This window comes from Aquarana catesbeiana, linkage group LG03 (genome assembly GCF_042186555.1).
Source record: "Aquarana catesbeiana isolate 2022-GZ linkage group LG03, ASM4218655v1, whole genome shotgun sequence".
NCBI lineage: Eukaryota > Metazoa > Chordata > Amphibia > Anura > Ranidae > Aquarana > Aquarana catesbeiana.
Window position 1 is genome coordinate 78,890,818 of NC_133326.1, and position 27,515 is coordinate 78,918,332.

The following is a 27,515-nucleotide window of genomic DNA, read 5'->3' on the forward strand; positions in this document are numbered from 1 at the left end:
CTAAAACTAGCAGCAATTTACTGTGAACACCCCAACTACCGTTATCACACCCCCCCGGGTCCAGCGTGAAAGCTGCATTTTATTGTGAGTTTTGTTCCAAAGACATGTAGCAAAATACATTTTGGCCTAAACTTATTTAAATTTATTATTTAAGAAAATTCGATTTTTTGCGTTTTTTTTTTTTTAACTGGATACGTTTTATAGCAGGAAAAAAAATATATATATTCTTTTTCGGTCTTTTTTTGGTTTATATAATAAAAAGAAGAAGAATATAACAGTGGTGATCAAAAGACACCAAAAGAAAGCTCTATTTGTATTAAAAAAAAATGATATAAATTTCATTTGAGTACAGTGTTGCATGACCGTGCAATTACCAGTTAAAGTAGCACAGTGCGCAAATAGCAAAACATGGCCTGGTTATGAAGGAAGTAAAACCTTCCGGAGCTAGCGTGGGTAAATTCTGCCAATAATATATTCATCTATTTATCGTTCACAAAACCATTCCTGTGATCAGTCTATATTTGTTCAGATTATGAAGCTGCGAAAAAGGGAAAATCTGGTGGTGCAAAGATTGCATTTGTCCACAGTTCCCCAATGTTAGTTCAAATGCCAGAACAAACTATTGCCTGGTACACACCACAATTTTTTTTCCTAGTTGAACGAACGTTAGTACAGCGGTTTCACCCGCTGGGCTGTTGTGTTCTGACAGGGGGACAGTCCCCCCACTAGAACACTGCGATCAGCATTCTCGGCCATTGGCTGAAAGCGCAGATTGGGAGTTGGTCAGCTTCTGTCGTATAGACTGACATACACACGGGCCAAATGTCGGCCGGTTTTTATTGAACCGGCTGATGCCGCTCGACATTCAACCCGTGTGTACGGTGGTGTTAGAGCGCATGTCCCCATTTCTAATCTACTGCCTAAGCAAAACCCAGCACAAGCAGCTGAATTTAAAAAAGGCGATATTAATTTAATTTTGTGTTTTAGAGAAATGTACTGCAAGTACACACATTACGTAATAAGGCTGCAGAACACCTACCTCAAAATTTCCCAGAAGACTAAGACAAGGAGCAGGTGGAGCACTGCAACTGAGTTGTCGGTCAGTGCTGCATTCTGAACCCTCTTCTTTTTTCTCACAGGAACGTTGTCTGTTATGGATTAAAAAAAAAAAAAAAAAAAAAAATCTAAAATTTTAATTTTGTCTTCGTGTTCACAAACCCAAAATGGCTGTAACTAGCCTAAACCTAAAATAAAGGATTTCAACCTGACAGCTAATTTGCAACCAAAGATTTAGGTCTCCGATCTGCAGAAGAAGATACAACCAAACTTGGTAAACTAACCATTTAAATGGCACAGAGTGCTATTATATTTCCAGCGGCAGACCTTCCCCACCAATATAAACAGGAGGGTAGGCCCGGTGCTGCCTATGTGGGGGCTGTAGGGAAGGTAAATTAATTTGTTACTATAGGAGGGGAATACAAAGGCTATTACATTTATAATGGAAAACGCTTAAGCACTTTTATAATTAAAATAGTTTATGTGTAATTAGCTCCCAGAAACCTAAAGGATGATGTACTTATAATGTAGACAGAATACTTGTCAATATGTTAATCTTTACATACAAACACTTTCAAAGAAACAAGCAATAGATGTGTTTTGCATACATTACTAAGATGCCTTATTGTACACAGACACCATCCCAAAGGGCACAGATTTAAAGAATGGTGTGAGAAATCCAGCGCAGAATAGGAGCGGTAGGTGATAATTCTGATGGTTTATGGCGTCTTACACAGAAGATCCCCATCTAGTGGACAAATATTGTACTGCAATTTTTTTTTACCTTTAGCCCTGGTCCAAACTAGTGCGGCTTTGAAATCACGATGCACCTCTGATTTCATTGCGGCTTGCAACTTAGTTTAACAGAGGTCTATGCAAGTCACAATGAAATCGTAAAAAAGTATTCCAGGCACCTTTTTCAAAGTCACTGCGACATGAGTCGTGGCAATTTCAACAGTTCCATTGCTGACAAAGGAGTGCGACTTGTCATGTGATTTGTAACGGTCAAATCACACAACAAACCGCACCAGCGTGAACGAGGGCTATAAAGTATAAGGAAGGGTAAAATGTTTTTTTTTCAGTTTTGTATAGAGTGGAGAGTGGTTAGAACACCTGTCAGGATTTATTGCCGTCTTTGCCCCCATTAGGGAAAGTCACCCTCTCCATTTGTCATGTTTACGGTTATCACTGAAAGTAAAAATAAAAATCCCACATTTTGGGATGTTCCCAGAACAGTAAGAGATGGGAAATCTTCCAGAGGGGACACTAGATCTGGTGAATGCAAATCTCCCTGATGGGATGCAGATGGCAAAAACTGACAGGGGTTATAACCCCCTCATTATCCAAAATGACTTCAGATCAGACTCGTCACTTTAGCAGCTCTCTGTAGCATAATGTTCTGTCTGTATTTACATCTCCTTTAGGTGAACACAATACTGTTCCTGTGAGATGTTTAGACTTTTATGGGCCACACATACATTAACTTAGTCTAATACAGCCACAGCTTCCTGCATTAACCACAAAACTCACAATATAAAGGATTCACAAAACATATCTAGAAGGGCTTCCACTTTGTGTGCTTGAAGTAGGTCCATATAATCAAGTGGGGAAAATGAGGTGAGGCATGATCCCATTAACTTACAGTATATGTTGGACATTCCTTTAGCAGTTGCCAGGGGTTCCTTAAAGGATAAGTTCACCTTTGGAAGTTTCATGTTCTACCCGTATTTAGGATGGAATATGTAACATGTTCCATCTCCTGCCTCCTCTCCTCCTGCTCCCCCCTCCCTATGACAGGGGGCCCGGGATCTTCTCCCTGCACCCGCTGTCACAATTTAGAAACAGCGCAGCCACACGGGACTCTGCCCACGTGGCTGCATAATTCATTTACAGAGTTCTGTAAATTAATGAAGTACCGTCATCTGCCGTGGCCAACAGCTTGTAGTACACAATGAACTACAAAGGTGCTGATGAGTGCTCTCGTAGTCCATTTAAATCAGAGGTATAGGCACTGTACTGAGAGTCTGCAGGATCCTCATCAGATCACAGGTGCAATGCCTTACTGGCTGCAGAGTAAGAAAAAAAAAAAAAAAAAAAAGCAATTTTTTTTTACCTGCAAAAAGATATGCATTTATTATAATTTTTTCTTTTTTTTTTATAAAAAGGTGAACTTAGCCTTTAAGTTGTGGCTGATTGGCCCCACATCTGATGTCTGCATAATTCAATGCCCAATAACACTTGGAAGAGCCAACGGCATAACACCAATGAGCTTTTTAGTGGTCTGGAAGCGTGGCATTCTGACCACTAACCACCAACAGAAGGAGCAGTTTTCCAAATAATTCTAGTTTAATTAAAATTTTAACGGGGGTTCCCTGAGACCTGAAAATTTTTTCAAGGGTTCATCTGGGATAAAAATGTTGGAAAAGGCTGATCTATGCTATTATATGAAAGTGAAACAACTAAGTGAATGTTTGCAAATATGATCATTAAAACTACAGAGAAATTACACACATATACACACACACACACACACACACTGCTGTGAAAAAGTATTTGCCCCCTTTCTGATTTTTTTTTTTGCATATTTGTCACACTTAAATGACTCAGATCATCAAACAAATTGTATTATTACACAAACATAACCCGAGTAAATACAAAATGCAGTTTTTAAATGATAATTTCATTTATTAAGGAAAAAAACCTGCCTGGCTTTATGTGAAAAAGTAATTGCCCCCTAAATCTAATAACTGGTTGTGCTACCCTTGGCAGCAACAACTGCAATCAAACATTTGCGATACCTGGCAATTAATTTTTCACATTGCTGTGAACCAATTTTGGCCCACTCTTCTTTGCAGAATTGTTTTAATTCAGCCACATTGGAGGGTTTTTCAGCATGAACGGCCTGTGTAATGTCATGATACAGCATCCCAATTGGATTTAATTCCGGGCTTTGACTAGGCCACTCCAAAACTTAATTTTTGCTTTGTTTGAACCATTTGGAGGTGGACTTGCTGTTGTGTTTCAGATCATTGTCCTGCTGCATAACCCAAGTGCACTTGAGCTTGAGGTCACAAACTGATGGTAGAGCTCAGAATTCATGGTTCCATCAATTATGGTAAGTCGTCCAGGTTCTGAAGCTGCAAAGCAGCCCCAGACCATCACGCTACCACCACCATGTCTGACTGTTGGTATTATGTTCTTGTTATGAAATGCTGTATTAGTTTTATGCCAGATGTAACGGGACGCACGCCTTCCAAAAAGTAACATTTTTGTCTCATCAGTCCACAGAATATTTGCCTAAAAGTCTTGGAGATAATCAAGATTTTTTTTGGTAAATGTGAGATGAGCCTTTGTGTTGTTCTTGGTCAGCAATGACTTTGGCCTTGGAACTCTCCCATGGATGCCATTTTTGCCCAGTTTCTTTCTTATTGTTGAATCATGAACACTGATCTTCCTGAGGCAAGTGAGGCCTGCAGTTCTTTAGATGTTGTTCTGGGTTCTTTTATAACCTCCTGAATGAGTTGTCGTCATGCTCTTGGGAGTAATTTTTGTAGGCCGGCCACTCCTGGAAAGGTTCACTACTGTTCTAAGTCATGTCCGTTTGTGGATAATGGCTCTCCCCGTGGTTCACTGGAGTTCCAAAGCCTTAGAATTGGCTGTGGAATCCCCTCCTAGATCGATACATGTCCATTACTTTGTTTCTAATCTGTTCTTTAATTTTTTTTTTTTTTTAGATTGTGGCTTTTTGTGATCTTTTAGCGTGCTTCACTTGGTCAGACAGCTTCTATTCAGGTGATTTCTTAATTCAACAGGTTTGGCAGTAATCAGGCCTGGGTGTGGCAAGTTAAATTTAACGCAGCTTTCCAAAAAATTGTGATTAATCGTAGTTCATTCATGATTCAGCATGGGAGGGGGCAACAATTCATTTTTCACATAGGGCCACCAGGCAGGTTTAAACAGATTTTTTGTTCCCTTAATAAATGAAATAATAGTTTAGAAACTGCATCTTGGATTTACTAGGGTTATCTTTGTGTAATATTAAAATTTGTTTGATGATCTGAATCATTTAAGTGTGAGAAATGTACAAAAAAAAAAAAAAAAAAAAAAAAAATCAGGAAGGGGACAAATACATTAATATATATATATATATATATATATATATATATATATATATATATATATATATATATATATACACATATATACATATACACACACACATACACACACACACACATATACACATTCTTAACAATACACTGCATTTGGTACCTGTGATCGCTCTGCAGTGTCTCTATATCCTGAATATTTAGATGAACAGAAGCATTTTAAGGATGGCCATACAGTACATAACTTTCATGTACAATTTTTTTTTTTAGATTTACCAAGACCATAAACACTTTCAATTAGTATGCAATCAGGCAGGCCCTTGCACTACATAGTTGAAGGTAATTGTATAAGAAAATTGTATAATGTATGGCCAGCCTAACCACATGCTGTTCTCAGAATTCAGCATTTATTAGCTTTTTTTTGGAATGGATTTTCTCCATCTCCCTAAATATAGTAAGCTCACAAAAGATCTGCACAACCTTACATTTATACATTGCTGGCATTTTTTGGTGTAAAGCTGAACGTCCTTATTTAAGAGTTATCCCTACAATGCACTGGAAAAAGAAAGCTTTAGGAAGAGCAGAAGAAAAAATTATATACAAAAATATAAATACCTCCTTGTGGATAAACCTTTAAATTGTAGTAAGGAAGTGTCCAGATCAAAATACCCTGACTGTGTTTTTCTTTGTGGAACCTAGGTGAAATAAAAAGATTCTTTCATCTGGTAAACCCTGGCTTTCGATGAACATCAAACTCCCAATCTGCAAACAACCTGGATTTCCAAAGACTCTCAGCGAACCTTTAGATATTTCGACAGATGACCAAAGAGAAGGTTCTGATTTTAGCTTCAATGTAGTAATATGCTGCTAAGTGTGTAGCAGGCATGTAATAGGAAGTCTGTAGCACATATAGAAGAAGAAAACTCAATCTAAAAAAATATCTGAAGCGGTATTTTACACAGAAAAAAAAAAAAAAATCAAATGTCTTAAATACGAGGAAGGGAAGCAATGAGAGCTACAAGCCCACTTATGTCTGTTATGCTAAAGAGCTGTGTGTATGTATTGTTCTCATATTAAATAGCAAGACCATCCTAGGGATGCTGTAAAATTTACACAATTATTAAATGAGTCTTAAAAAGAACACCAAGACTGCTGTGTCAGCAGCTAAGAATATCTTGTGATCTGTTTAATGTAGTAGATAGCTTTTGTGCAGTAGTGATTGCGCCCTTGAAAATGTTTGTTTGGGCCAGCTTGATTTAAATGGATCTATACTAAGGCAGAACAGTCTGGCCTTTTTGGAGGATGTAATACAGTGCAGCAGCTTTAGCTGCATACAGTAAGCTGTGCTGTCTTCCTGGCAGAGTCCTATCCATTTCTCTTAACATCTGGGAAGAGTCCTACACACTTCCCTTTTGTGGCTGGAAAGAGTCGGCCATGTGACATCTCAGCGAATCAGAAATCTTTTAATCAAAGAATACAAGGCATCTCTGATTGACCAAGAGGAAGAGGTGGGCAGATGACATCACAAGCTCCACCATGGCCAATCAGAACTTGGTAGAAAAAAACTTCCTGTATTTGTTGATAAAAATACAAGGCTTGTTGAAAGGCTGAGATCACAGGAAGACAGCACAACATACAGTATGTAGCAGAAGCTGCTGCACTGTGTACAGCCCCCACAGCGGCCATAGTCTTCTTTAACAGTAAGCATTCATGTGAACAAAGCTGGCCAAAAATATATATATATATATATATATATATATATATATATATATATATATATATATATATATATATATATATATATATATATATATATATATATATATATATATATATATATATATATTTTTTTTTTTTTTTTTTTTTTTTTTTTAAAGGACACAGTAAAAATGGAGTTCTGGTTAAAGTTACTTACTGGGGCCAGACTCTCCTGGCCTCATGGCTAAGCTCCAATATATCTTACATTACCCTGCCCAAAAAAAGGCTGACAGTGAGTCCGTCTCATTGGACAGGGGAATGGCTGTTGTCAGGACTTAACCATGAAGCTAGGAAAAAATAAAAAATAATCAGACCAGACTAAGGTAAAACAAATAAGACCGTGGCACAGAAATAGCATTCTTCACTAAACAAAGATAAAAGTAAAATAAAAAGGTAACTTCCAATGTGATCAGTTGCGATTAGGAACAAGACTATACAGTGCCTTGAAAAAGTATTCACACCCCTTGAAATTTTCCACATTTTGTCATGTTACAACCAAAAATGTAATTGTATTTTATTGGGATTTTATGTGATAGACCAACACAAAGTAGCACATAATTGTGAAGTGGAAGGAAAATGGTAAATAGTTTTCAAATTTTTTCACAAATAAATATGTGAAAAGTGTGGGGTGCATTTGTATTCAGCCCCTCTGAGTCAATACTTTGTAGAACCACCTTTCACTGCAATTACAGCAGCAAGTCTTTTTGAGAATGTCTCTACCAGCTTTGTACATCTAGGAGAGGGACATTTTTGCCCATTCTTCTATGCAAAATAACAAGCTCTGTCAGATTGTATGGAGAGCATCTGAACAGCAATTTTCAAGTCTGGCCACAGATTCTTAATTGGATTTAGGTCTGGACTTTGACTGGGTGATTCTAACACATGAACATGCTTTAATCTAAACATGCCATTGTAGCTCTGGCTGTATGTTTAGGGTCGTTGTCCTGCTGGAAGGTGAACCTCTGCCCCCGTTTCGTCTTTTGCAGACTAACAGGTTTTCTTCTAAGATTGCCCTGTATTTGGCTCCATCCATCTTCACATCACCTCTGACCAGCTTCCCTGTCCCTGCTGAAGAAAAGCATCCCCACAACATGATGCTGCCACCACCATGTTTCATGGTGGGGATGGTGTGTTCAGGGTGATGTGCATTGTTAGTTTTCCACCACACATAACATTTTGCTTTTAGGCCAAAAAGTTCAATTTTGGTCTCATCTGTCCAGAGTACCTTCCTCCACATGTTTGCTGTGTCCCCCACATGGATTCTCACAAACTGAAAACAGACTTCTTATGGCTTTCTTTCAACAATGGCTTTCTTCTTGCCATTCTTCTATAAAGGCCAGATTTGTGGAGTGCATGACTAATCATTGTCCTGTGGACAGATTCTCCCACCTGATCTGTGGATCTCTGCAGCTCCTCCAGAGTTACCTCTTGGCTGCTTCTCAGATTAATGCTCTTCATGCCCGGCCTGTCAGTTTGGGTGGACGGCCATGTCTTGGTAGGATTGCAGTTGTGCCATACTCTTTCCATTTTTGAATGATCGATTGAACCGTGCTTCGCGAGACCTTCAAAGCTTGGGATATTTCTTTTTAGAACCCAACCCTGTTTTAAACTTCTCCACAACTTTATCCCTGGCCTGTCTGGTCTGTTCCTTGGTCTTCATGATGCTGTTTGTTCACTAAGGTTCTCTAACAGACCTCTGGGGGCTTCACAGAACAGCTGAATTTATACTGAATTTAAATTACACAAAGGTGGACTCTATTTACTAATTAGGTGACTTCTGAAGGCTATTGGTTCCACTAGATTTTAGTTAGGGATATCAGAATAAAGGGGGCGGAATACAAATGCATATGCCACGTTTCAGATATTTATTTGCAAAAAATGTAAACCATTTATCTTTTCCTTCCACTTCACAATTATGTGCCACTTTGTGTTGGTCTATCACATAAAATCCCAATAAAATACAATTACAGTTTTGGTTCCAACATGACAAAAATGTAGAAAATTTCAAGGGGTATGAATACTTTTTCAAAGCACTGTAAAACCTACTACAATTCAAAATGGCTGAAAACTGCTTGCCTGTGCCAAATAGTAAATCAGGTGCTGAAACAGTATATAGCTTTTTCTGCTTACACACATTTGCAGAAACAAAATGTATAGCTTATGTACAGTTTTCGCCCTAATCCGTCAATATACAATCCAGTGTCCACCAGACCCGGCCCTGGTTATTACCAGGAACCAGTTGGTTGATGGTAGTCTTGGTCTGTGTCGAACTTGTGGGAGTACACATAGCTATATGCCGATGAAATTGGTGAGCACTTTTATAATGTGATATCCTTATGAATTCTATGTAAATTAATAAAAAATATATGATAAATGAATGAATTATATGGCATATTCTGATAGTAATAATGTTCTTTTCAATTTAATGACAACTAGATATACTTTGCATTTCCCTGAAGAAGCGGAGATTTTACTCTGCGAAATGCGTTGGATGCGTCTACATTTATGAATCCATACCAGCATTGGAACTAAGTATCAATATCAACATCAGTATTATAGGTTTACAATTTATGAGATGTTTATCTCTGCTTGTATTTTAATATTTTTGTATGAAATAAACTTGTTTTGAATTTAACTTTGTGCTCACTTCAGTGTCAGCTGTACATCCTTAAAAGTCAATTCTTTCATGGGACAGTCTCTCAAACTGTATATAATCTTAGGCCACTTTCATGCTGAGGTGCTTTACAGGTGTTTTAGTGCTAAAAATAGGGCCTGCAAAGCGTCTCTCCTGTCACTCCAGTGTGAAAGCCTGAGTGTTTTCACACTGGAGCGGTGCGCTTGCAGGACGATAAAAAAAAAGTCCTGCAAGCATCATCTTTGGGGCGGTTTTGTACACACTGCTCCTAAAAACGCCCTGCCCATTAAAATCAATGGGCAGCGCTGCCAAAGTGCCTGCAAAGGGCTTTGGCAGCTTTTAAGCCCTTCTTGGGCCGCTAGTGGGGGTTAAAAGCACCCCGCTAGTGGCCGAAAAGCGCCGCTAAAACTAGCGGAGCGTTACCGCCAACGCTTTTACCACCCCAGTGTGAAAGTGCCCTTAGTAATACAGGATGTGGATGTAGCAGCTGCCCTAGAACTGGTACAGGCAGTCCCCGAGTTACGAACGACACTTACTTATGAACGGCCTCAAATGCCGGCCACTTGTGCTCCATGCTGGTTCTGAATACCTCATGGCTAGAAGAGCCCCAGATAACATAACAAGCACCTGGAACATCCCACATCCATGGCGGATGTTACACTTACGAATGCAGTGTTCTGACCGGAAGTTACACTTACAAATGCAGTGTTGCGACTTATGAACAACTTCGACTTACGAACAAACCTATAGTCCCTATTGTGTTCGTAACTCGGGACTTCCTGTAACAAACTTTTGAAATAAATGTACTTTTATATTTGCAATGGTTGAGGCACACCAAGCTGTTTTCTAGAATGATTGCATGTAAATAGAGCACTACAGGAACAATTATTAATATTAAATATAAGCAGGAACTTACAGGACTTGAGAGTAAAGGTAAACCTGTGCAAGGGTGGAAGGCCTTGGGCGAAGTCCCATCTAGTGAGTGGAAACCCCTCTTCCTCCAATTATTGGATGTCCGTAGCGTAACAGATTTCTAGGTACGCCAAAAAAGAACATATCATATTACATATATTATGTACCTTGTTGGATCATATATACGCAAGCAGAAAATAGGTATGCTCAATAGCTCCATCTAGTGGTATGTATTTATACTTGAATCTTTATGTAGTCTGTGTATTTCTTCCACATCTGTGCAAAAGTGTTAAAGTTTGATTTTGTGCTGGCGCTTCCTATAATATAATAAGACCGGTCACTGCTACTCTCTCTTTTTTTTTTTTTGTAAAGTAAATTTGTCTGTTATTGCCCTCTCTGCTGGTTTACTGCATCTAGCCTGCTGAGTCCCTCCCACGGCACTGCACTCTGCGCAGAATAATGTGCCGCCCATTACTACATTTTCAATGTAACAACTGGGTTTGCAGAGGCATTTGGTACAGACAAAATTGATTTATATCCTTTGTGGCCATGAGGATTATATTTAAATAACATTTTTCACGCTGGGTGTTCAGCTTTAATTACATGTGCACTCATATTTTTTTTCTCTTAGCCTGCCTGCAGAGTCCCACAAATACCTGCTCCCTGCGAGTGAAGTCCACATAATGCAGCTACCAGTGACGATGTGGTGGTGGTGCTGCACTGCTCCTAAATTCTCGTGCTCACTGTGCCATGACAGCAATGCCTGTTGCTAAAACCCTCCAGCTGTGAGCTGCAATGCCTGGGGGGTGCAATGGCATAAATTAAGGAGGATTTGGCTCACTAGGGAGGTAAAGGACATTGTCATGAGGCTTGTGCATAACATATTAAATGGGCCTGTTACTTGTTTGGACTGGCATAAAGTCTGTGATAGTTTAAAGAAAACAACACTGGCACAGTTTGGGTCGTATCATACCTTGCTAGATACCCTACAGCTGGCCATACACTTGGCAATGCTGGAGCTTTCCAACCTAGCGTCATTAGTTTCTCAGTTACAAGAGCACAAACAATGGATTCTGAGGCACAAAATGTATGAACACTGCAGTCAGCCAAAAGGTATTTAATCAACCTGCAGGCTGGTCTTATGGAAATTTGTGCATGGTTAAAAGGTGGCACAATGTTGTGGTTGATAAAAGCTTCAGAACTTCCCAGTCATTTTCTCTATTGCCCATCGAACACGGCTTGATGATAATTCAACAACCTAGGGTTATACTGTTGCCTACAAGAGACATGGACACTAGACACAAAGAAAACTAAAGGCCAGCTCCCTAGAGCAGGTATATGCAATTAGCGGACCTCCAGATGTTGCAAAACTACAAGTCCCATCATGCCTCTGCCTCTGGGTGTCATGCTTGTGGCTGTCAAGAGTCTTGCTATGCCTCATGGGACTTGTAGTTCTGCAACAGCTGGAGGTCCGCTAATTGCATATCCCTGCCCTAGAGGTTATAACCCTTCCTATCTCACACCTGCCCAGCTACGCTTAGTGTCCCCAGGAGAACAGATCCCTCCATCCTTTCTGCAATATTCCTTCAATTGGAAGATTTTTCTACCATCCACTGGTACGGATTTTCAGGTCGAAAATTGAAAATCTCTCCAACTCGCCGAGTGCACGCTCTACCAGTTCATTCGGTATACTGGTCTCATCTATGCAATGGTCCTGCAGTTGCCAGTATTAACCAGTCTGTGTTCCAGTTAGCAGAGGGCTCCGCTATTCATGTCAGTTCAGTATCTGGAGATTCGCCGAGCATTGGGACCAGAGCTGTGGCAGTTCAACTGTCTGCATCTCTGAAGACTCACTGTTGTGATTGGCTAACAGGCTGTCAGCTTCTGTGTCACATTCCTACAGGTATATCTAGAAGGCAGTATGATGGGAGGTTTACATCTTCTCTTTACATAACTTTCCCATTCATTCTAATAAAGAGTTTATGCTAACATACTTTACTATTTTCTAGTGCATTGAATCTCCTTTTTATTAGGACTTGGGGCTGGTCACAGATGAGGCAGCAAAGCACTATCTAAGCTCAGCCGTCATTTTTTTCATTTTATATCTTCCACCATTCTATCTGCTCTCTGGGCATTTTTTTTTTTTAATGCAGTTACATTTTCTGGTGTTGGGCTCAAACCATTGTTTTTTTTTTGCTTGGAAGGCATTGAGATTGTAAAAGCGTTGGTACACAAATGCACTAGAACAGGGATGGGCAACCTGTGGCCCTCCAGCTGTTGTGGAACTACATTTCCCATGAGGCATTGCAAAGATGGCAGTTACAATTACTCCCAGAGGCATGATGGAACTTGTAGTTCTGGAGGGCCCGAGGTTGCCTACACCCGCGCTAGAACATGCAGGTTGGTCACTTCCCTCACAGCTTATTCTGAAGAGAGTCACCTGAGCTAGTGACTGAGAACACAATGGCTCGGCGGGAGGGATTCCCCTATTAACACTGTCTGTGGTTGCAGGAAAGAAACCCGCCGGCCTATGGCTGGCCTTAACATATCTGGAGGCTACAGACCATAGGCTATCTCATGGACAGATCTTCCACCATGCTTCACTGGCTTTGTCAGCCTGGCTGTCTCATTTCAGATTCTTTATTTCCAACTTTGATAAGAACTCACAAATCTTCTAATCACAAGATACAGTACATCTTCAAACATGGAATACGTATTTTAACTGGTGAGAGTCTCTGGGGGTTTAATCACTTATTTTGATGGGCCATGTTCTCTTTGCTGCACTTGAGACCAGAACACTTGGTCATTAGCATCATTATAGGTCAGGTGTCTGCACTGTTCTTAGTTTTTCAATGTCCTTTTGCTGATTATTATTACAGTTCTATAGGAAGTTACACATGCGGCTCCTGCTACCAATTCATCCCAAGGAGCTCTCTTCCCATTGCCTGAATGTGGCAAGGGCCATCAAAGTTAACCTGCTTCTACTTCTATTAGGCAGACCGATTTCTTGATTGTCGATTCAAAAGGTTCTAAAAGAGGTTCTTGTGAGGCTTCCACCTGGTCTTCTGCACATACTTTCTCTCAGCTTTACAAGGTAGATATGTATGTTTCCACAGATGCTACTTTTGGTCTACAGGTTCTGCAAGCAGCCCATGGTTCCCAATTTGTTTTTGCTGGGCTGGTTTGCATGTGCTTGTGTGTAACTGCCCCACAGCCTGGGCTGCTTTTGATGTCCCTAGGTTGCCAAATAATCATCAAGCTGTGTCCCTAATTGTACAAAAATGGACTATAGAAAAACCATAAATAAATTCTCACTACCCTCATATGAAAGGGTTCCCTTTTTGACTGCTTGCAGGTGTGGGGGGTTATAGCCTCTAGGAGGCTGGCCTTCATATTTCTATGTACCTGGTGTCCATTTCTGATGTAGGCAGCAGTTTATCTCTAGGTTATTTAGTTATCACCACAATAGGTGTCCATGGCCATCTTTTCCTTTATTCGTCGCATGTCTGATTTTTTATAATAATAAAAAAAAAAAAAAAAAAGGGAGGAACACACCATGCAAAATAGGATCTGATAGAGGTAAATCGTTATCTGTGAAAGTATAGTGCTGCATACACTATGTCCAGCTGAAATGGACCCCAAAATAGGCTTTTCCTGGGTTTTCCTCTGCTCCCAGATTCAGCCAGGCTTTACACCCATAATAGGTCCACATACTGCATTAACACATGAGAAGATGTCATGGTGAACAGGCCATGCTTTGAATCAATTTTGTTGCTGAAGTATACTCATGCTTTAGCTATATGGTTAACGTGTATGTGTGGGCAAAATGAAAGATATGCAGTACATCTCGGTAATACATGCACATTTCCTAAATGTTTTGTCTCTTTAAAAATGCTGCAAGTACAAAAAATGTATTTGCTCTTCTACCAGAGATGCCCTAAGCTTCTTTCTATTGGCCTTGTCCAATTCTACTCTGGTGGACTACAGAAAGTCTCCTCCTCTCCATAACATAGGGGTGGTATTTAGTAGTCCAGAAGTCCACAGAGCAGAACGGACCAGGGCAAATAACACTGCTAAGGAATTCAGTGCAGCAGAAGCAGAAATGTTAGTACACACCGGGACGGCTCACTGGGTATCTGGCAGGATCAATAGCTGTTATTTCGTACTTGCAGCATTTTTAGCAAAAGGTTGTTGCAGGTGATACTAAGCATCTAGAATATTGACTCAGTTTGTGGAAGTACTAACCCACACATTATATAGTGTGCAAAACGTTAACCCTGTGCTGCATCAGATGTCTTGATAATGATATAAAGAGCTGAGAAATGTACCTAAACCAGGTTTGAAGACTTCTCTGTCAATGACAACCAGCTCTTCAATGGCCAGGCTCCACTCACAAGCCAGCTGCTCTTATGAAGTTGTCGGCATGATGATCACCTCATCTCATTTCAACATAGCAGTCTACTACACTACTGAACCATCCTGCCTTCATAAAAATTCTCTGAATAAATATTAATAAAAATGCCAAACCAAATATGTGAAAAGAAAGTTTTCCTCTTGAATCCAAACAAAACATATAAATATATGTATTAGCCTAGTTACATGAATACTGGATAAAATGCATATTCAGTAACTGTGCTGTGGTTGGCAGATGTTCAGATGCATAGCCCAGCAGGGGTCCTGTTGGGATGAGCAATAGTAATGAATGGGGACATCTGAAAAAAAGCCACAATGACTTTGCTTGTGTATGGAGTCCATTTAGCTCAATGCACCCGTTCAGGATTGGCTTGTGGAAATACACCGAATGCCACCTCAAAAGGCCTAAATGTACCTACTCTTACAATATGCTCTTCAAGACAATTTGCTACAACTAACTTCCTCGGATTTTCTTGACATAGAAATTAAGTCATTTAAAAAGGAATCCTATACTGGGATAAACACAGAAGATGCCATTGAGGACTTCTTCTAGTTGTCTGGCTGTGCTTGACCATCCCTAGCTTCATTACTTTGACACAATGACCTAGAACAAGCATGCAGATCAGCAAAGAGCAAAGTCACTCCTAATGGGAAATTTTAATCCAGAGCAGTCATTTAAGAAGTACTAAAGCCATTGAATAATTATGACAGCCAGAGAAATAGGGTTTTTTAGCAGTGACTGACTTCAGAATGACTCTACCAGTTGCCCAATATTTTCTCATAAGGCTGTAAAATCTATGATGAAAATGGCAGCAATAGGTTATTTGACTGCAATTCCAATAAAGGATATGGGGTAGATATGGCTAGAGAGCTCAAAACCTTATGACTGAAAATGGTTAAATAAATAAGAACACAGGATGTTCTCCATCACAAAATACAGGCTTAGAAAGGACCTTTTTCTGGAAGTTTGAAAAATAATCACTTTTGTACAAGAGCACCTATCTGTATTTGAACCTTCAGGACAGTATAACTATACAAGTTACGGTGAAAGTGGGAATCATTTATTTTGTACCTATAGGTAAGCCTATAATAAGGCTTAACTTTAGGTACAGAAAATATCACTTAAACGTGCGCCGTTTAGGAGATATTTATATGTGTATCAGCCGGTGATGTCACGGCATGCAGTCCATTGAGAGAGCCGTGCCGCGGCTGTGATGTCATCGCAGCCCGGCTATTCAAACGGCTGCAGCCTGTGCACCCGGAAAGAAGACCATGAATATGAATTACCTGTCAGCAGTGACAGGGCGCCGCTGGAGGGATCTGTTTTGTAGGTAAGTCTGTCATAATATGCTAGTATGCAGTGTATACTAAGTGCACATTATGACATTACCCTGCAGGGAGACCAGTTTTTTTGCTCTTTAAACACAGTTTAAAGGACTCCAAGTTGTAGAAACATCTCAAGGATTAACAGTAGAAACAGGATGCACCTGAGCTCAATTTTGGCAAAGGCTGTGAATACTTATGTACATGTGATATATATTTTTTTTATTCAAAAGATTTGCAAAGATTTCAAACTTCTTTCACATTGTTATTATGGGGTATGGTTTGTAGAATTTTGAGGAAAATAATGAATTTAATCTATTTTGGAATAAGGCTGTAACACAACACAATGTGGAAAAAGTAATGTGCTGTGAGTACTTTCCAGATGCACTCTATATTTGCAGGATTGCTTCTTAGCCCCAAATAAGGGGTTTATTTTTTTGAAATGTACTGACATCAAGTGAACAGTTGGAGGTGGAGGAGTGGTGCAAGCTTGCTCAATGCGCTTCTGAATCCTAGATCAATACTCTATAATAGAGGCCAACTACAAGGTACTTTCAGTTGGTACAGGTCACCAGTAAGAATAGCAAAGTGTGTCCCAGAAGCCACATCTCAGTGCTTCAAGGGGTGCGAGCAAGGATCCGTCTTTCATACCTGGTGGTCATGTTGGAAAGTGCAGAAGTTTTGGACTCGATTGTATAATGTTATCTACGCACACAAGTGATTCTGGGCAAATCTCCCCAGCAGGCTCTGTAGGGACGCTTACCAGAGGGATTACCGAGACACACTAGGAGACCAATCACATTCTTTTTTTGGCTTCCAGAATTGGTAGATCATGGAAGTCTCCCACGATCCCATTTGAGTCATTGAAGGCCAAATTATCCTGGATTATGGTCAACGAAAGGCTCTCGGCACTGTTGAATAAGTTGGCCTTCAACGAAACCTAGGATCCTTTGATCAAATATCTGTCAAACCTTGATTGGAACGATGGTTACTCTATTGGCTGGATATGGTGCACTCAATCTCCTTTTTTCTTCCTCTTCTTCTTGCACTTTGTCATTTCTTACTTTCTTTTCCTTGATTTTGGTTATATGGTCATAAGGATGTTTAAATTGGTCTATCAAGAAACTGGTGGGGGAATTTAGTCTCAAAGGTTGCCCAAGTTCCACTCACCAAATTGCTACCCACCACGGTTTTGAATTGAGGGGTGGGAAACTGTTTGCGTTTGAAAACCCTTGTATATGATAGCCATACCTTTCAGTGTACATTTGCTTATGTTCTAAGCTGTTAATGTGTCCTATTATAATATTCTAGTGAATTTTTGTATGAAAACAAAAAAAAACAAAAAAAAAAACAAAAAAAAAAATTATGGAAATTAAATGCAATGACATGGCATCTCCTACAACAAAATCTACATTGTTGCACATTGTTAAAACAATGAATTTGGCCTGTGTGACATAGTTTCTTATCACGTAGGTAATGCTGCTCTACAAAGAGTGCTTGTGTACAAAAAGTGTTTCTTAAAAAAAAAAAAAAAAAAAAAAAACCAAACACACACACACACACAAAATTGGACATGTACTTTTTTTTTTCAAAAGCTTTAGCCCAGGTTCACACTGAGCTGTGGGAATGAAGCTGTGCAAGTTCAGCTGAACGCGCACGATTTCACTCCCGCATGTCAGTCCAGATTTCGGCTGCGATTTCAGAGACATCTGTGCAGGTTTCTGCACAGATGTCAATGTAAATTGCAGCCCGAAATCGCAAAAAGTAGTAAAGAAACAACTTTTTCAAATGCAGCGTCACACTGATTAGGACAGTGCCATTGCCGGCAATTACCGCCGATTTGACATGTCAAATCGTACCAATGTGAACCAGGGCTAAAAAATACAAAATCCTGCCTAAGAGCAGATACCACAAAATAGTGGTCAGTGGTCACAGAGCCCAAACCTCAGGAATGAAATTAAATTAAATTACAAAGGGGTTTTTATGGGCCTTCCTTATAGTGTCTGCTCATGGGTAGGACTTCTGTTAACCATCTTCAAACTAGTAGGCTGGAATCAGCATGCACATTTTCAATACCTGTCCAACATTTTAAATTGGTTTTGCATATTCATGCTTCAAGATATTGTGCTTGATAAGAATTAATTCACGTATAGAATAGTGGATAATAATAGAACTATAGGCAAAACTTTGTTTTTCATTTTGGATAGAGTAAGGGAGGGTTATAACCCCTGTAAAGTCTATGTTAGCCATCTTTGTCCCATTGGGGAGATTTACCTTCAGTTCCTGTTCCATAACCAAAATAGGAAGTGAGAGTAAAACCCTGCAGATCAACCACTTTAAGACCGGGCCTCTTTTTTTTAGATTTGTTGTTTATAAGTTAAAAACAGTTTTTTTTTTTTTTTTTGCTAGAAAAATTACTTAGAACCTCCAAACATTATACATTTTTTTCTAACATCCTAGAGAATAAAATGGCGGTCGTGGCAATACTTTGTCACATTGTTTTTGCGCAGCGGTCTTACAAGAGCACTTTTTTTTTTTAAAAATACAATTTTTTGAATTAAAAACAATAGGACAACAGTAAAACTAGCCCAATTTTTTTAATGATAATGTTACGCCGAGTAAATTGATACCCAACATGTCACGCTTCAAAATTGCGCCTGCTCATGGAATGGCGACAAACTTTTACCCTTAAAAATCTCCATAGGCGACATTTTAAAAATTCTACCGGTTGCATGTTTTGCGTTACAGAGGAGGTCTAGGGCTAGAATTATTGCTCTTGCTCTACCGATTGCGGCAATACCTCACATGTGTGGTTTGAACACAGTTTTCATATGCGGGCGCTACTCATGTATGCGTTCACTTCTGCACGTGAGCTTGGTGGGTCGGGGCGCCTTTTAAATTTTTTTTTTTTTCTTATTTATTTTACCTCTTTTTTTCTTTTTAAACAGTGTAAAAATAAAAAGTGTCACTTTTATTCCCATTACAAGGAATGTAAACATCCCTTGTAATAGAAAAAAAGCATGACAGGACCTATTAAATATGAGATCGGGGTCAAAAAGACCTCAAATTTCATATTTACACCAAAATGCAATAAAAAAAAAAAAAAAAAAAATTGTCATTTAAAAAAATAAACAAAATAAATTGGTCCTTTAAGAGCTATGGGTGGAAGTGACGTTTTGACGTCGCTTCCGCCCTGCAGTGTCATGGAGATGGGTGGGGGCCATTTTCCCCTCACTCGTCTCCATGTCAGCCCAGGGGACAGACGTGATCGCCTCCGCCGCTGCCGACGGCTCCGGTAAGCGGCGGAGAGCACCGGATTGCGGCGGGGGGCCCCTCTCCCGCCTTCAATAAAAGTGATCTCGTTGCAAATTCGCCACAGAGACCACCTTTATCTTGTACCGGACCGCTGGCCGAACACGGGGATACCGGGGTTGGGGCAGTTAGCTGCTGCCATAACAACGATATCCATCCCCAAAGTAGGGACGTACATCGGCATGCGGCGGTCCGGAAGTGGTTAAGGACATTTCTTTGAGACCCTCATGTCACCAGAGCTAGTGACCCTATTGGAAGGTTCCCCTCTTACTTTTATGGGGTCAACCCAAAATTTGGGATTTTCTTTTACTTTTACTTTCACTTTCAATGATAATGGTAAACAGGGCAAAATAGAGAGGATGGCCTTTCCTAAACAGGGACAAAGGCACCAATAAAAAATTACAGGTGTTCCAATCCATCTCTTCTTTAAGAGAAACTAAAAAAAAAAAAAAAAAAGTTTTGCTTTTAGTTATAATTTAAATTCCAGTCTAGGATCTCTAAAGACAATAAATGACTATACCTGACTCTAGTAACTTAAGGAGAGGAAATGACACACACACCATTACAGAACTAGGTCTACGCTGCCACACAGCTTAATCTTTGCAGTTATTAAAACCACACTTGTATGTATATACATACCTTTTGTTCTTTATTTTTCAGACGGTCACATCTGGAACAACTCCTGGCAGCCTTTCCTTGCTCTTGCTTGGCACAATCACACTTGGTTGGATCCTTGTTCTCATCATGGGTTGTTTTCAGTTTTTCCTGGCTCTCTCTGAGTTTTGAACCATCGCGGTCCGAACTGACATAATTTTCTATACTATGAAGTTGATTAGTATGATCAGACCCTTGTGCTTTCAATGTGTTATTCTCTATACATTTAGTCTCTAATGCCTGGCTAACCCCACATGTTTTCAGTGCCACTACATTTCGTGAACAGTTCTTACAGAAATCACTTTGAGAACAGTCCCTGCTTCTGTTTTCAGTCTGTTTGTTGTTACTGCTGCTGCATATGTGGACATTAGTCATGCTATGGTGTGAGATGTGGGTTACTTTACTGGTATTTTTTTCTGTCTGGTCATCTTGTTTAAAGTCACATATTTCAGGCAAAGTGACTGAATTTTCTCTCGTGGATACAGATCGTGCAGTTGGTGCTTGTTTACTTGCAAAACTCTGAAAGTTGAAAACTTGCTCACTAGGTTGAATTAAAATAAGTTTCCTTCTAGCTTGTGGTTTTGGTGAGGTTTTACCCTCCAGACTGTTGCGGGAGGAAGTGATGGGTGTATCTAAAGATGGTTTCAGTTTTCGATCCAGGTTGTCAGGGGTTAGATTCAAGTCTGAACTGAGAGTATTTATGACAGGTGTTTCTTGCTCTATCTTGTTAAAGTTTTCCTCTTCAGATTGGTTTCGGAATATTTTAGAACATATAGTGCTGGAGTCGTGCAATTTGAAGGAACGATTAGTTATGTGCGTATTTGCTGGATCACACTGTAGCAAATGTTGTGCAATTCTTGCTATTACTTCTTGACGTTCTTGAATTAAGGTGCCTATCAGGGGGTTGGCCTCGGCTGGCTGGTTTGCGTGTGGATTATTAGGTGTATCAACCAAAGATAGGGATTTAAAACTTCTAATAGGAGAGTCTGGTGGAGCTCCCTTTAAATCGCTGACCATACTAAAACCTTGAACCTTTGATGGAGATGTCCCAATGTCATAACCACTGCCACCCCCAGATATTAACTTGATACTTGTGGCAGGAATAGTCAGATTCATGCTTAGACTTGTTCTAGCTTGCATTAAACCTTCAGGTCCAACAGTCCATGTCTGCTTGCTACAAGAATGCTGAGAATTGAGGACACCATATTGCCTGCTCTCCTTCAGCTCTCGAGGCGGAAGAACACTCTGCTCATGTGTGGAGAATCTCTTTTCATAGAAGCCAAGATCACTATGGATGCTACAATTCAGCACTGGATAGTTGGATTGTCTAGGCAAAGACTGGACACTGACTTTCAAGGCCACATTGTGAGAGACATTGGGAACAGGAAACACATGCTCAGTTGGGGTATGTGTAAAATTCCATTGCAGTTCTCCATCAGCAGGACTCACTCTGTAAATATATAAGGAGGAGGACAGACAATTAGTCCCTTTTACATACTTAAGCTAAAAGGCTCTTGTTGGACAGTATATGCAAATCAACCAATTCCTTTAACTACGCCGACTTAGCTAAACCCCCTATTTGTGTCCCACATGCTCCCCCGTTCAGGCATAACAGCTCACAATGGGAGCAATTCAGCAGCAGAGGCAGTGCGGTCAATCCAGAAAGCATTGGGCGGGACTAGATGTGGCCAAGGAATGACTAACAACCCACAGACTTGTTAATGGGCATTGGAAATGCTGATAGCAACACACCCTGCAACATTAATTTCATTCCACTGTAGAGCAGGCAGCACAGCCTATATGAGAGTGGCAACTCTGCTCCAAATTCAGAGAAATGCAGCATCATCATAGGAAGCTGCATTAGGTGGATTTCACTGACCGGCTTAACCAGGAATTTGGGGGGAGAAGTAAAGACTATAAATGCAGATACACTTATAATAAAGCTCTACAGCACATACAGTATACTTTATACTAGGAGGTTCTAGTTCTACCTTAAGATGTCTGGGACACACCACATACAGCCAGGTGTTGCATTGCCGATTTCCACTTATGGCAATTGTTTTTTTATAGCACCAACATATTCTCCAACAATGCAATTTTGGTCCAAATGCTGTAAATGAACTAAATCTGATCAGTATTAAAAACTTTCTAAGGTAACAGTGCTAAACTGCAGACACTTTAAGTACCTGTACCGGTTTTCCAGTGAATCCCTGTTTCACTTTTGACTCTGCTTGAATTCTAAGCCTAGGCTGTACACCAAACCTAGATTCCGTGACTGAGCCCCTTCTCTTCCAGTACTAAAGTCGGCCATAAATTGCTTGAATCTCGACTGGTTCAGCAGGCTGTTTGTACCCAATTTATGAACTTGGGTACAAACAGCCTCCCGGATTTTACATGTGATTATTGCTAGTGGCTGCTAGGAATAATCACTGTGTTCTCCCGGTGGGGACGGCTTCCCCCGCTGGGAGAACACAATGGCTCCATGGGAGGGATTCCTCTATCACTGTGTTGATGGTGGAATCAAGTGAATATCTTTCCTGAAACTAAAGAAATTCACTCAGTCTATGGCTAGCCTTAGTCACATCCCTTGCCATTTAGCTATCAAATGCTTGAGACTCTGTCAACTTAGGCTCTTGCATTTAAAAGCTAAATGGCAAGGCATGGATGTAAACCTGATTCATGAAATTTGAGCTGGGCACAGCTTTGTTCTTCTGTTATCAGCATGATAACTTCTGACAAGTTCTCTGACATGATAAAACCAGCCCGAAATTTGTGTCAGGGAGGGTGCTATAAACAGATAAGCAGAAAGCAGCTTTAAGGCCCCTTTCATACTGGGACGGCGGGTGCGTCGGCGGTAAAAAGCGGTGTTTTACCATCAATTCTGCAGCGCTATTTGCCCGCTAGCGGGGAGCTTTTACCCCCTGCTAGCGGCCGAGAAATGGTTAAAACCACCACAAAGCGCTGCTACAGCAGTGCTATGCCGGCGATATAGCCGCGCTGCCCCACTGATTTCAATGGGCAGGAGCGGTGTATAGACCGCTCCTTCATCACTCCAAAGATGCTGCTAGCAGGACTTTTTTTAGTGTCCTGCTAGCGCACCGCTCCTGTGTGAAAGCCCTCGGGGCTTTCACATTGGAGAGACAGCAGCGGCTCTTTCAGGGAGCCTTGCAGGCACTATTTATAGCGTTACAGTGCCTGCAAAAGCACCCCAGTGTGAAAGGGGTCTTACTCACAGGACAGCTCTGAAAGTCTCTGCCTATCTGGGGGGGGGTGCCTTTCCTCCAATCAGCTGTCTCCCAGTGTAATCTAAGACTTCTCTCAGTGCAGAATAAGGAAGTGGAAATTCTAACATGATCTGCACTTTCTAAGGAGGATATAAAGCTGAAGACAGCAGATATACATGCAAAACTTATGTAGGGAGATTTGTTCATCCCGGTGTATCATCTGAGGCTGTTCACTTCACTGGGGATATGTGAGGGTTTACATCCATTTTAATCTCAGACCAGCAAAAGTGTGCCCATTCCAGAACAAGCCAGTTTGAGAGTATTACAAATATTAAACAAAGGTTTTAGTGGGTAAGGTGTGCAGGAGAGCAGTGCGGTGGTTATGATTTGGGGTAGTGTGCGCAGGAGAGGAGTACAGAGGATATGAAGATGACCGGTATGTGCAGGAAGGTAGTGTGGAATGTATAAGGGTGGGCGGTATGATCTGGAGTACTATGTAATTATGGTGGGTAGTCTGAGCAGTAAAGGAGTGGGAAGTATATGATGGTGAGGAGTATGGCAGCAAAAATTATGTAGTGTAATGCAGATAGTATGGAAGTAAATATGTGCAGGACAGGAGTGAAAAGTGTATGGGGGCAGGCAACATGGCAGGAGAGGAGTATGGAGGCCATCACAGTATGCTCTGAAGGGAGTAAGGTGGGAGGTGAAAGATGTGTCAGTAGTGAGAGGAGGTGGCCATGGAGGGATGTGTGTCAAGAAAGGGGGGGGGGGGGGGAAATGAGGCAGATAGAGAATAACGTCTGTTATAAAGGGGGGGTGCTGTAAGCTGGGTGGTGCACAGAGGTAGGTCTGTCAGCAATGGCTGAGATGGTGTGTGCTGAGGGGTGATGCAAATGTGCTGCGAGTGTGGAGAGACGGGTTGCAGTGTGAGCAGCAGAGATGCATTCTGACCGAGAAGGGATGTGCACACAAGGAAGGGGGTCACTGAGGTTGTCAGGGAGAAATTTGTGCACTGTAAGAGGGTGAGGGTGGATTGTAAGGAGCAAGTGGCCATGCTGTGAGCAGGAGTGTGGCATCTTGGGAGACATATGCACAGTGAGTTTTCCAGAGAAAAATTCATTTGTTGTAACTAGGGGTGAGGACACAGTGTAAGCATGTCGAGGGGGGTGCAGGCAGAGATGTGCTGGCTGGGGAGGGACATGCTGCACACAGGTGGGGTGGTGTCTGCTGCGAAGTAGGTGGAGAGAAATGTGTAAACTATGAGTGGATGAGAGGGGGTCCGTAGGATTGAGAATTTGCAGTGGGGACAAAGCTCAGCTTGTGGCAGTTGGGGGGAGGGACTTGCAGAGTGTGGGGGGGGGGGGGTTACTACAGATCAGCTTTGAGGGGAGAGTTGTGTGGGGATGGGGGTGCTAATAATGAGTTTCCGATAGCTATAGTGATCATTGCATTTAGTGATTGTGACCTGCTGAGGGGGACAGAGATATGCTGGAGGTCTGGTTTGGGGGGGGGGGGGGGGGGCAGCGGCGGGGTGTTTCCTATGTTGCAAAGATGTGATGTGGATGTGATGCTCTGCTGAGCCACCTGATGGTGCAGAGTGAGGAGAGAGTGGGTGAAGCCAAGCTCATTACAGACAGCCTGGGAAGCTGCAAAAATTGCAGATCTGTGGAATAAACTTGCGGCAGAGACTGATCACTGTTGCAAGAGTAGATGTGGTGTTGCAAGCGCTGGTGATGGTTGCAATCTTACCGATGTCCTGGGTGGGGTAGGGCACTGTGTATCTTTCAGCTGTGCTGCCTGGGGATCAAAAAGTTGCTAACACTTTCACCTTACAACATTACCGGACAAATCAGGTTCACTTTGACAATTAAAGATAACAAAAAGTGTCAAAAGTGCTGGTTAATAGTCAAATTGTTTTTCCTTTTTGTTTTACTGGATGTAGTTCTTGTAATTTAATATTTCTGGCTTGGTGGAAAGGGTTATAAAGATCCTCCTATGCTTCCAGAGGGAAGAAGAAGACAAAAAATGTGAAGCAACTGTGCTTCCTCTGACTGAGCTTGAGTATAATGTCTGTTAATTTGTGATTTCATTTTTTTTTTTTAAATATGGTTTAAAGTGATACTTTTTATTTTAGGTTTCAGTAAGCGAACAAACAAAAAACAGGAAATGAGAAGAATCATGCACATATTGTAAAAGGTATTCAAGGTTAGCTGGTGTGCACATCAAAGATAAGAAAACCTTACATCAGCTGTTAGGGAACATGAAAGAAGAAAATGTCTATTTCCTGCCAACACAGCTTGTCATCTGGGTGAAGAGAGGCAACTTTATGAAGAAAGTAATAGGATGGGTTTGTAACTTCTTATGCATGATGGACCACCAAGTAGGGCAAAAAAGCAGCAGCAGGCCTATTTTGGAGGTGGAGGACACAGCTTATCTTGTACACATGGGGGGAAAAGTGCACTGATAAGGAAGTGCTACAAGCTTGTGTTCATAATCTTATTGTGGATGTGCATATTCAGCTTGGATTGAAAGCAGCTATGTTCCTTTTTCTTTTTTTTAAAAAGGCAATTAACAATGGAATTATTCTTTTTTTTTAGGCTTATTTTATAAAAAAAATGGTGAAAAAAAAAAAAGGATGTCTTTACTTATAGTAGCAAATACAATTTCACTTGTGAAATAATTTGAGTGCAGATCCTGAGTACAGAGTATGGGTGTATGCAAAAATGCTGTACTTGTGTTTATGTTAACACTGCCTTATACATGAGTACAGCAGCGCACAGCCATTCACTTCAATGTTAGGTTGTACACTGTACCTGGGGGAAATGCACGGCAATTATGTTGAATGGGCTCAGACACCCGTTTGTAAGAGCCCCAACATGTAAAATACTTCCAAAGCTTCCTATTAATGCATAAGTATACAAATGAAATAGCCAATAATCTTAAAGGGGAACTATACTGTAGAAGGAAAAAACAAATGCAAGCAGCCAGAGCCTATATGGAAAAAAGGAGCATGGCATGTCCCTTCTGGGAATAAAACAAACTTACCTGCCTGTTTTTGGAATGTCTTGGTATTGGAATAAATACACTGCTGCAGTCATTAACTAGAGTCAAGTCATTTTGGTCCTGCTAATGAAAATGGCCAAAGATCCTAAACCCGGAAATTGACCAAGTGAAGATGTTGGCGTTGGCAAGGTGAGTATATTTCCACTTTAAACACTAATGCCCCGTACACACGGTCGGATTTTCCGATGGAGAATGTCCGATCGGAGCGTGTTGTCGGAAATTCCGACCGTGTGTAGGCTCCATCGGACATTTTCCATCGGATTTTCCGACACACAAAGTTGGAGAGCAGGAGATAAAATTTTCCAACAACAAAATCCGTTGTCGGAAATTCCGATCGTGTGTACACAAATCCGACGGACAAAGTGCCAGGCATGCTCAGAATAAATAAAGAGATGAAAGCTATTGGCCACTGCCCCGTTTATAGTCCCGACGTACATGTTTTACGTCTCCGCGTTCAGAATGATTGGATTTTCCGACAACTTTGTGTGACCGTGTGTATGCAAGACAAGTTTGAGCCAACATCCGTCGGAAAAAATCCTAGGATTTTGTTGTCGGAATGTCCGAACAAAGTCCGACCGTGTGTACGGGGCATAAGGCCGCGTACACACGGGCAGACTTTTCGACTGGACCGGTCCGACAGACTTTCCAGCGGACTTTCAACTGACTTTTTAACGAACGGACTTGCCTACACATGATCACACCAAAGTCCGACGGATTCGTACGTGATAATGTACACCGGACTAAAATAAGGAAGTTGATAGCCAGTAGCCAATAGCTGCCCTAGCGTTGTTTTTTGTCCGTCGGACTAGCATACAGACGAGCGGATTTCTGGGTCCGGCAGAGTTACGACGTAAAGATTTGAAGTATGTTCCAAATCTAAAGTCAGTCAGATTTGTGACTGGAAAAGTCCGCTGAAGGTCCGGTTGAAGCCCACACACGATCGGATTGTCCGCCAGATTTGGTCCGTCGGCCAAGTCCGGTCGAAAAGTCCGACCGTGTGTACGCTGCTGCATAACTCTTTGACCTTTGATTTGCTAAAGCATGGTATAAACAAAG

At 41.0% G+C, this 27,515-nt stretch overlaps 1 protein-coding gene across 1 annotated transcript in view; it reads right to left on the reverse strand.

Annotated features, from left to right (window-relative positions):
* The window catches only part of ATOSA (atos homolog A), a 112,642-nt gene that overhangs the window by 15,002 nt on the left and 70,125 nt on the right, over positions 1 to 27,515 (reverse strand). The window contains exons 5-8 of the mRNA XM_073618743.1: positions 20,158 to 21,622; positions 10,475 to 10,591; positions 5,781 to 5,860; positions 1,040 to 1,148 (exon numbers count right to left, since the gene is read on the reverse strand). Coding sequence (XP_073474844.1) covers positions 1,040 to 1,148; positions 5,781 to 5,860; positions 10,475 to 10,591; positions 20,158 to 21,622 — 1,771 coding nt within the window. The remainder of the gene's footprint in view (positions 1 to 1,039; positions 1,149 to 5,780; positions 5,861 to 10,474; positions 10,592 to 20,157; positions 21,623 to 27,515) is intronic.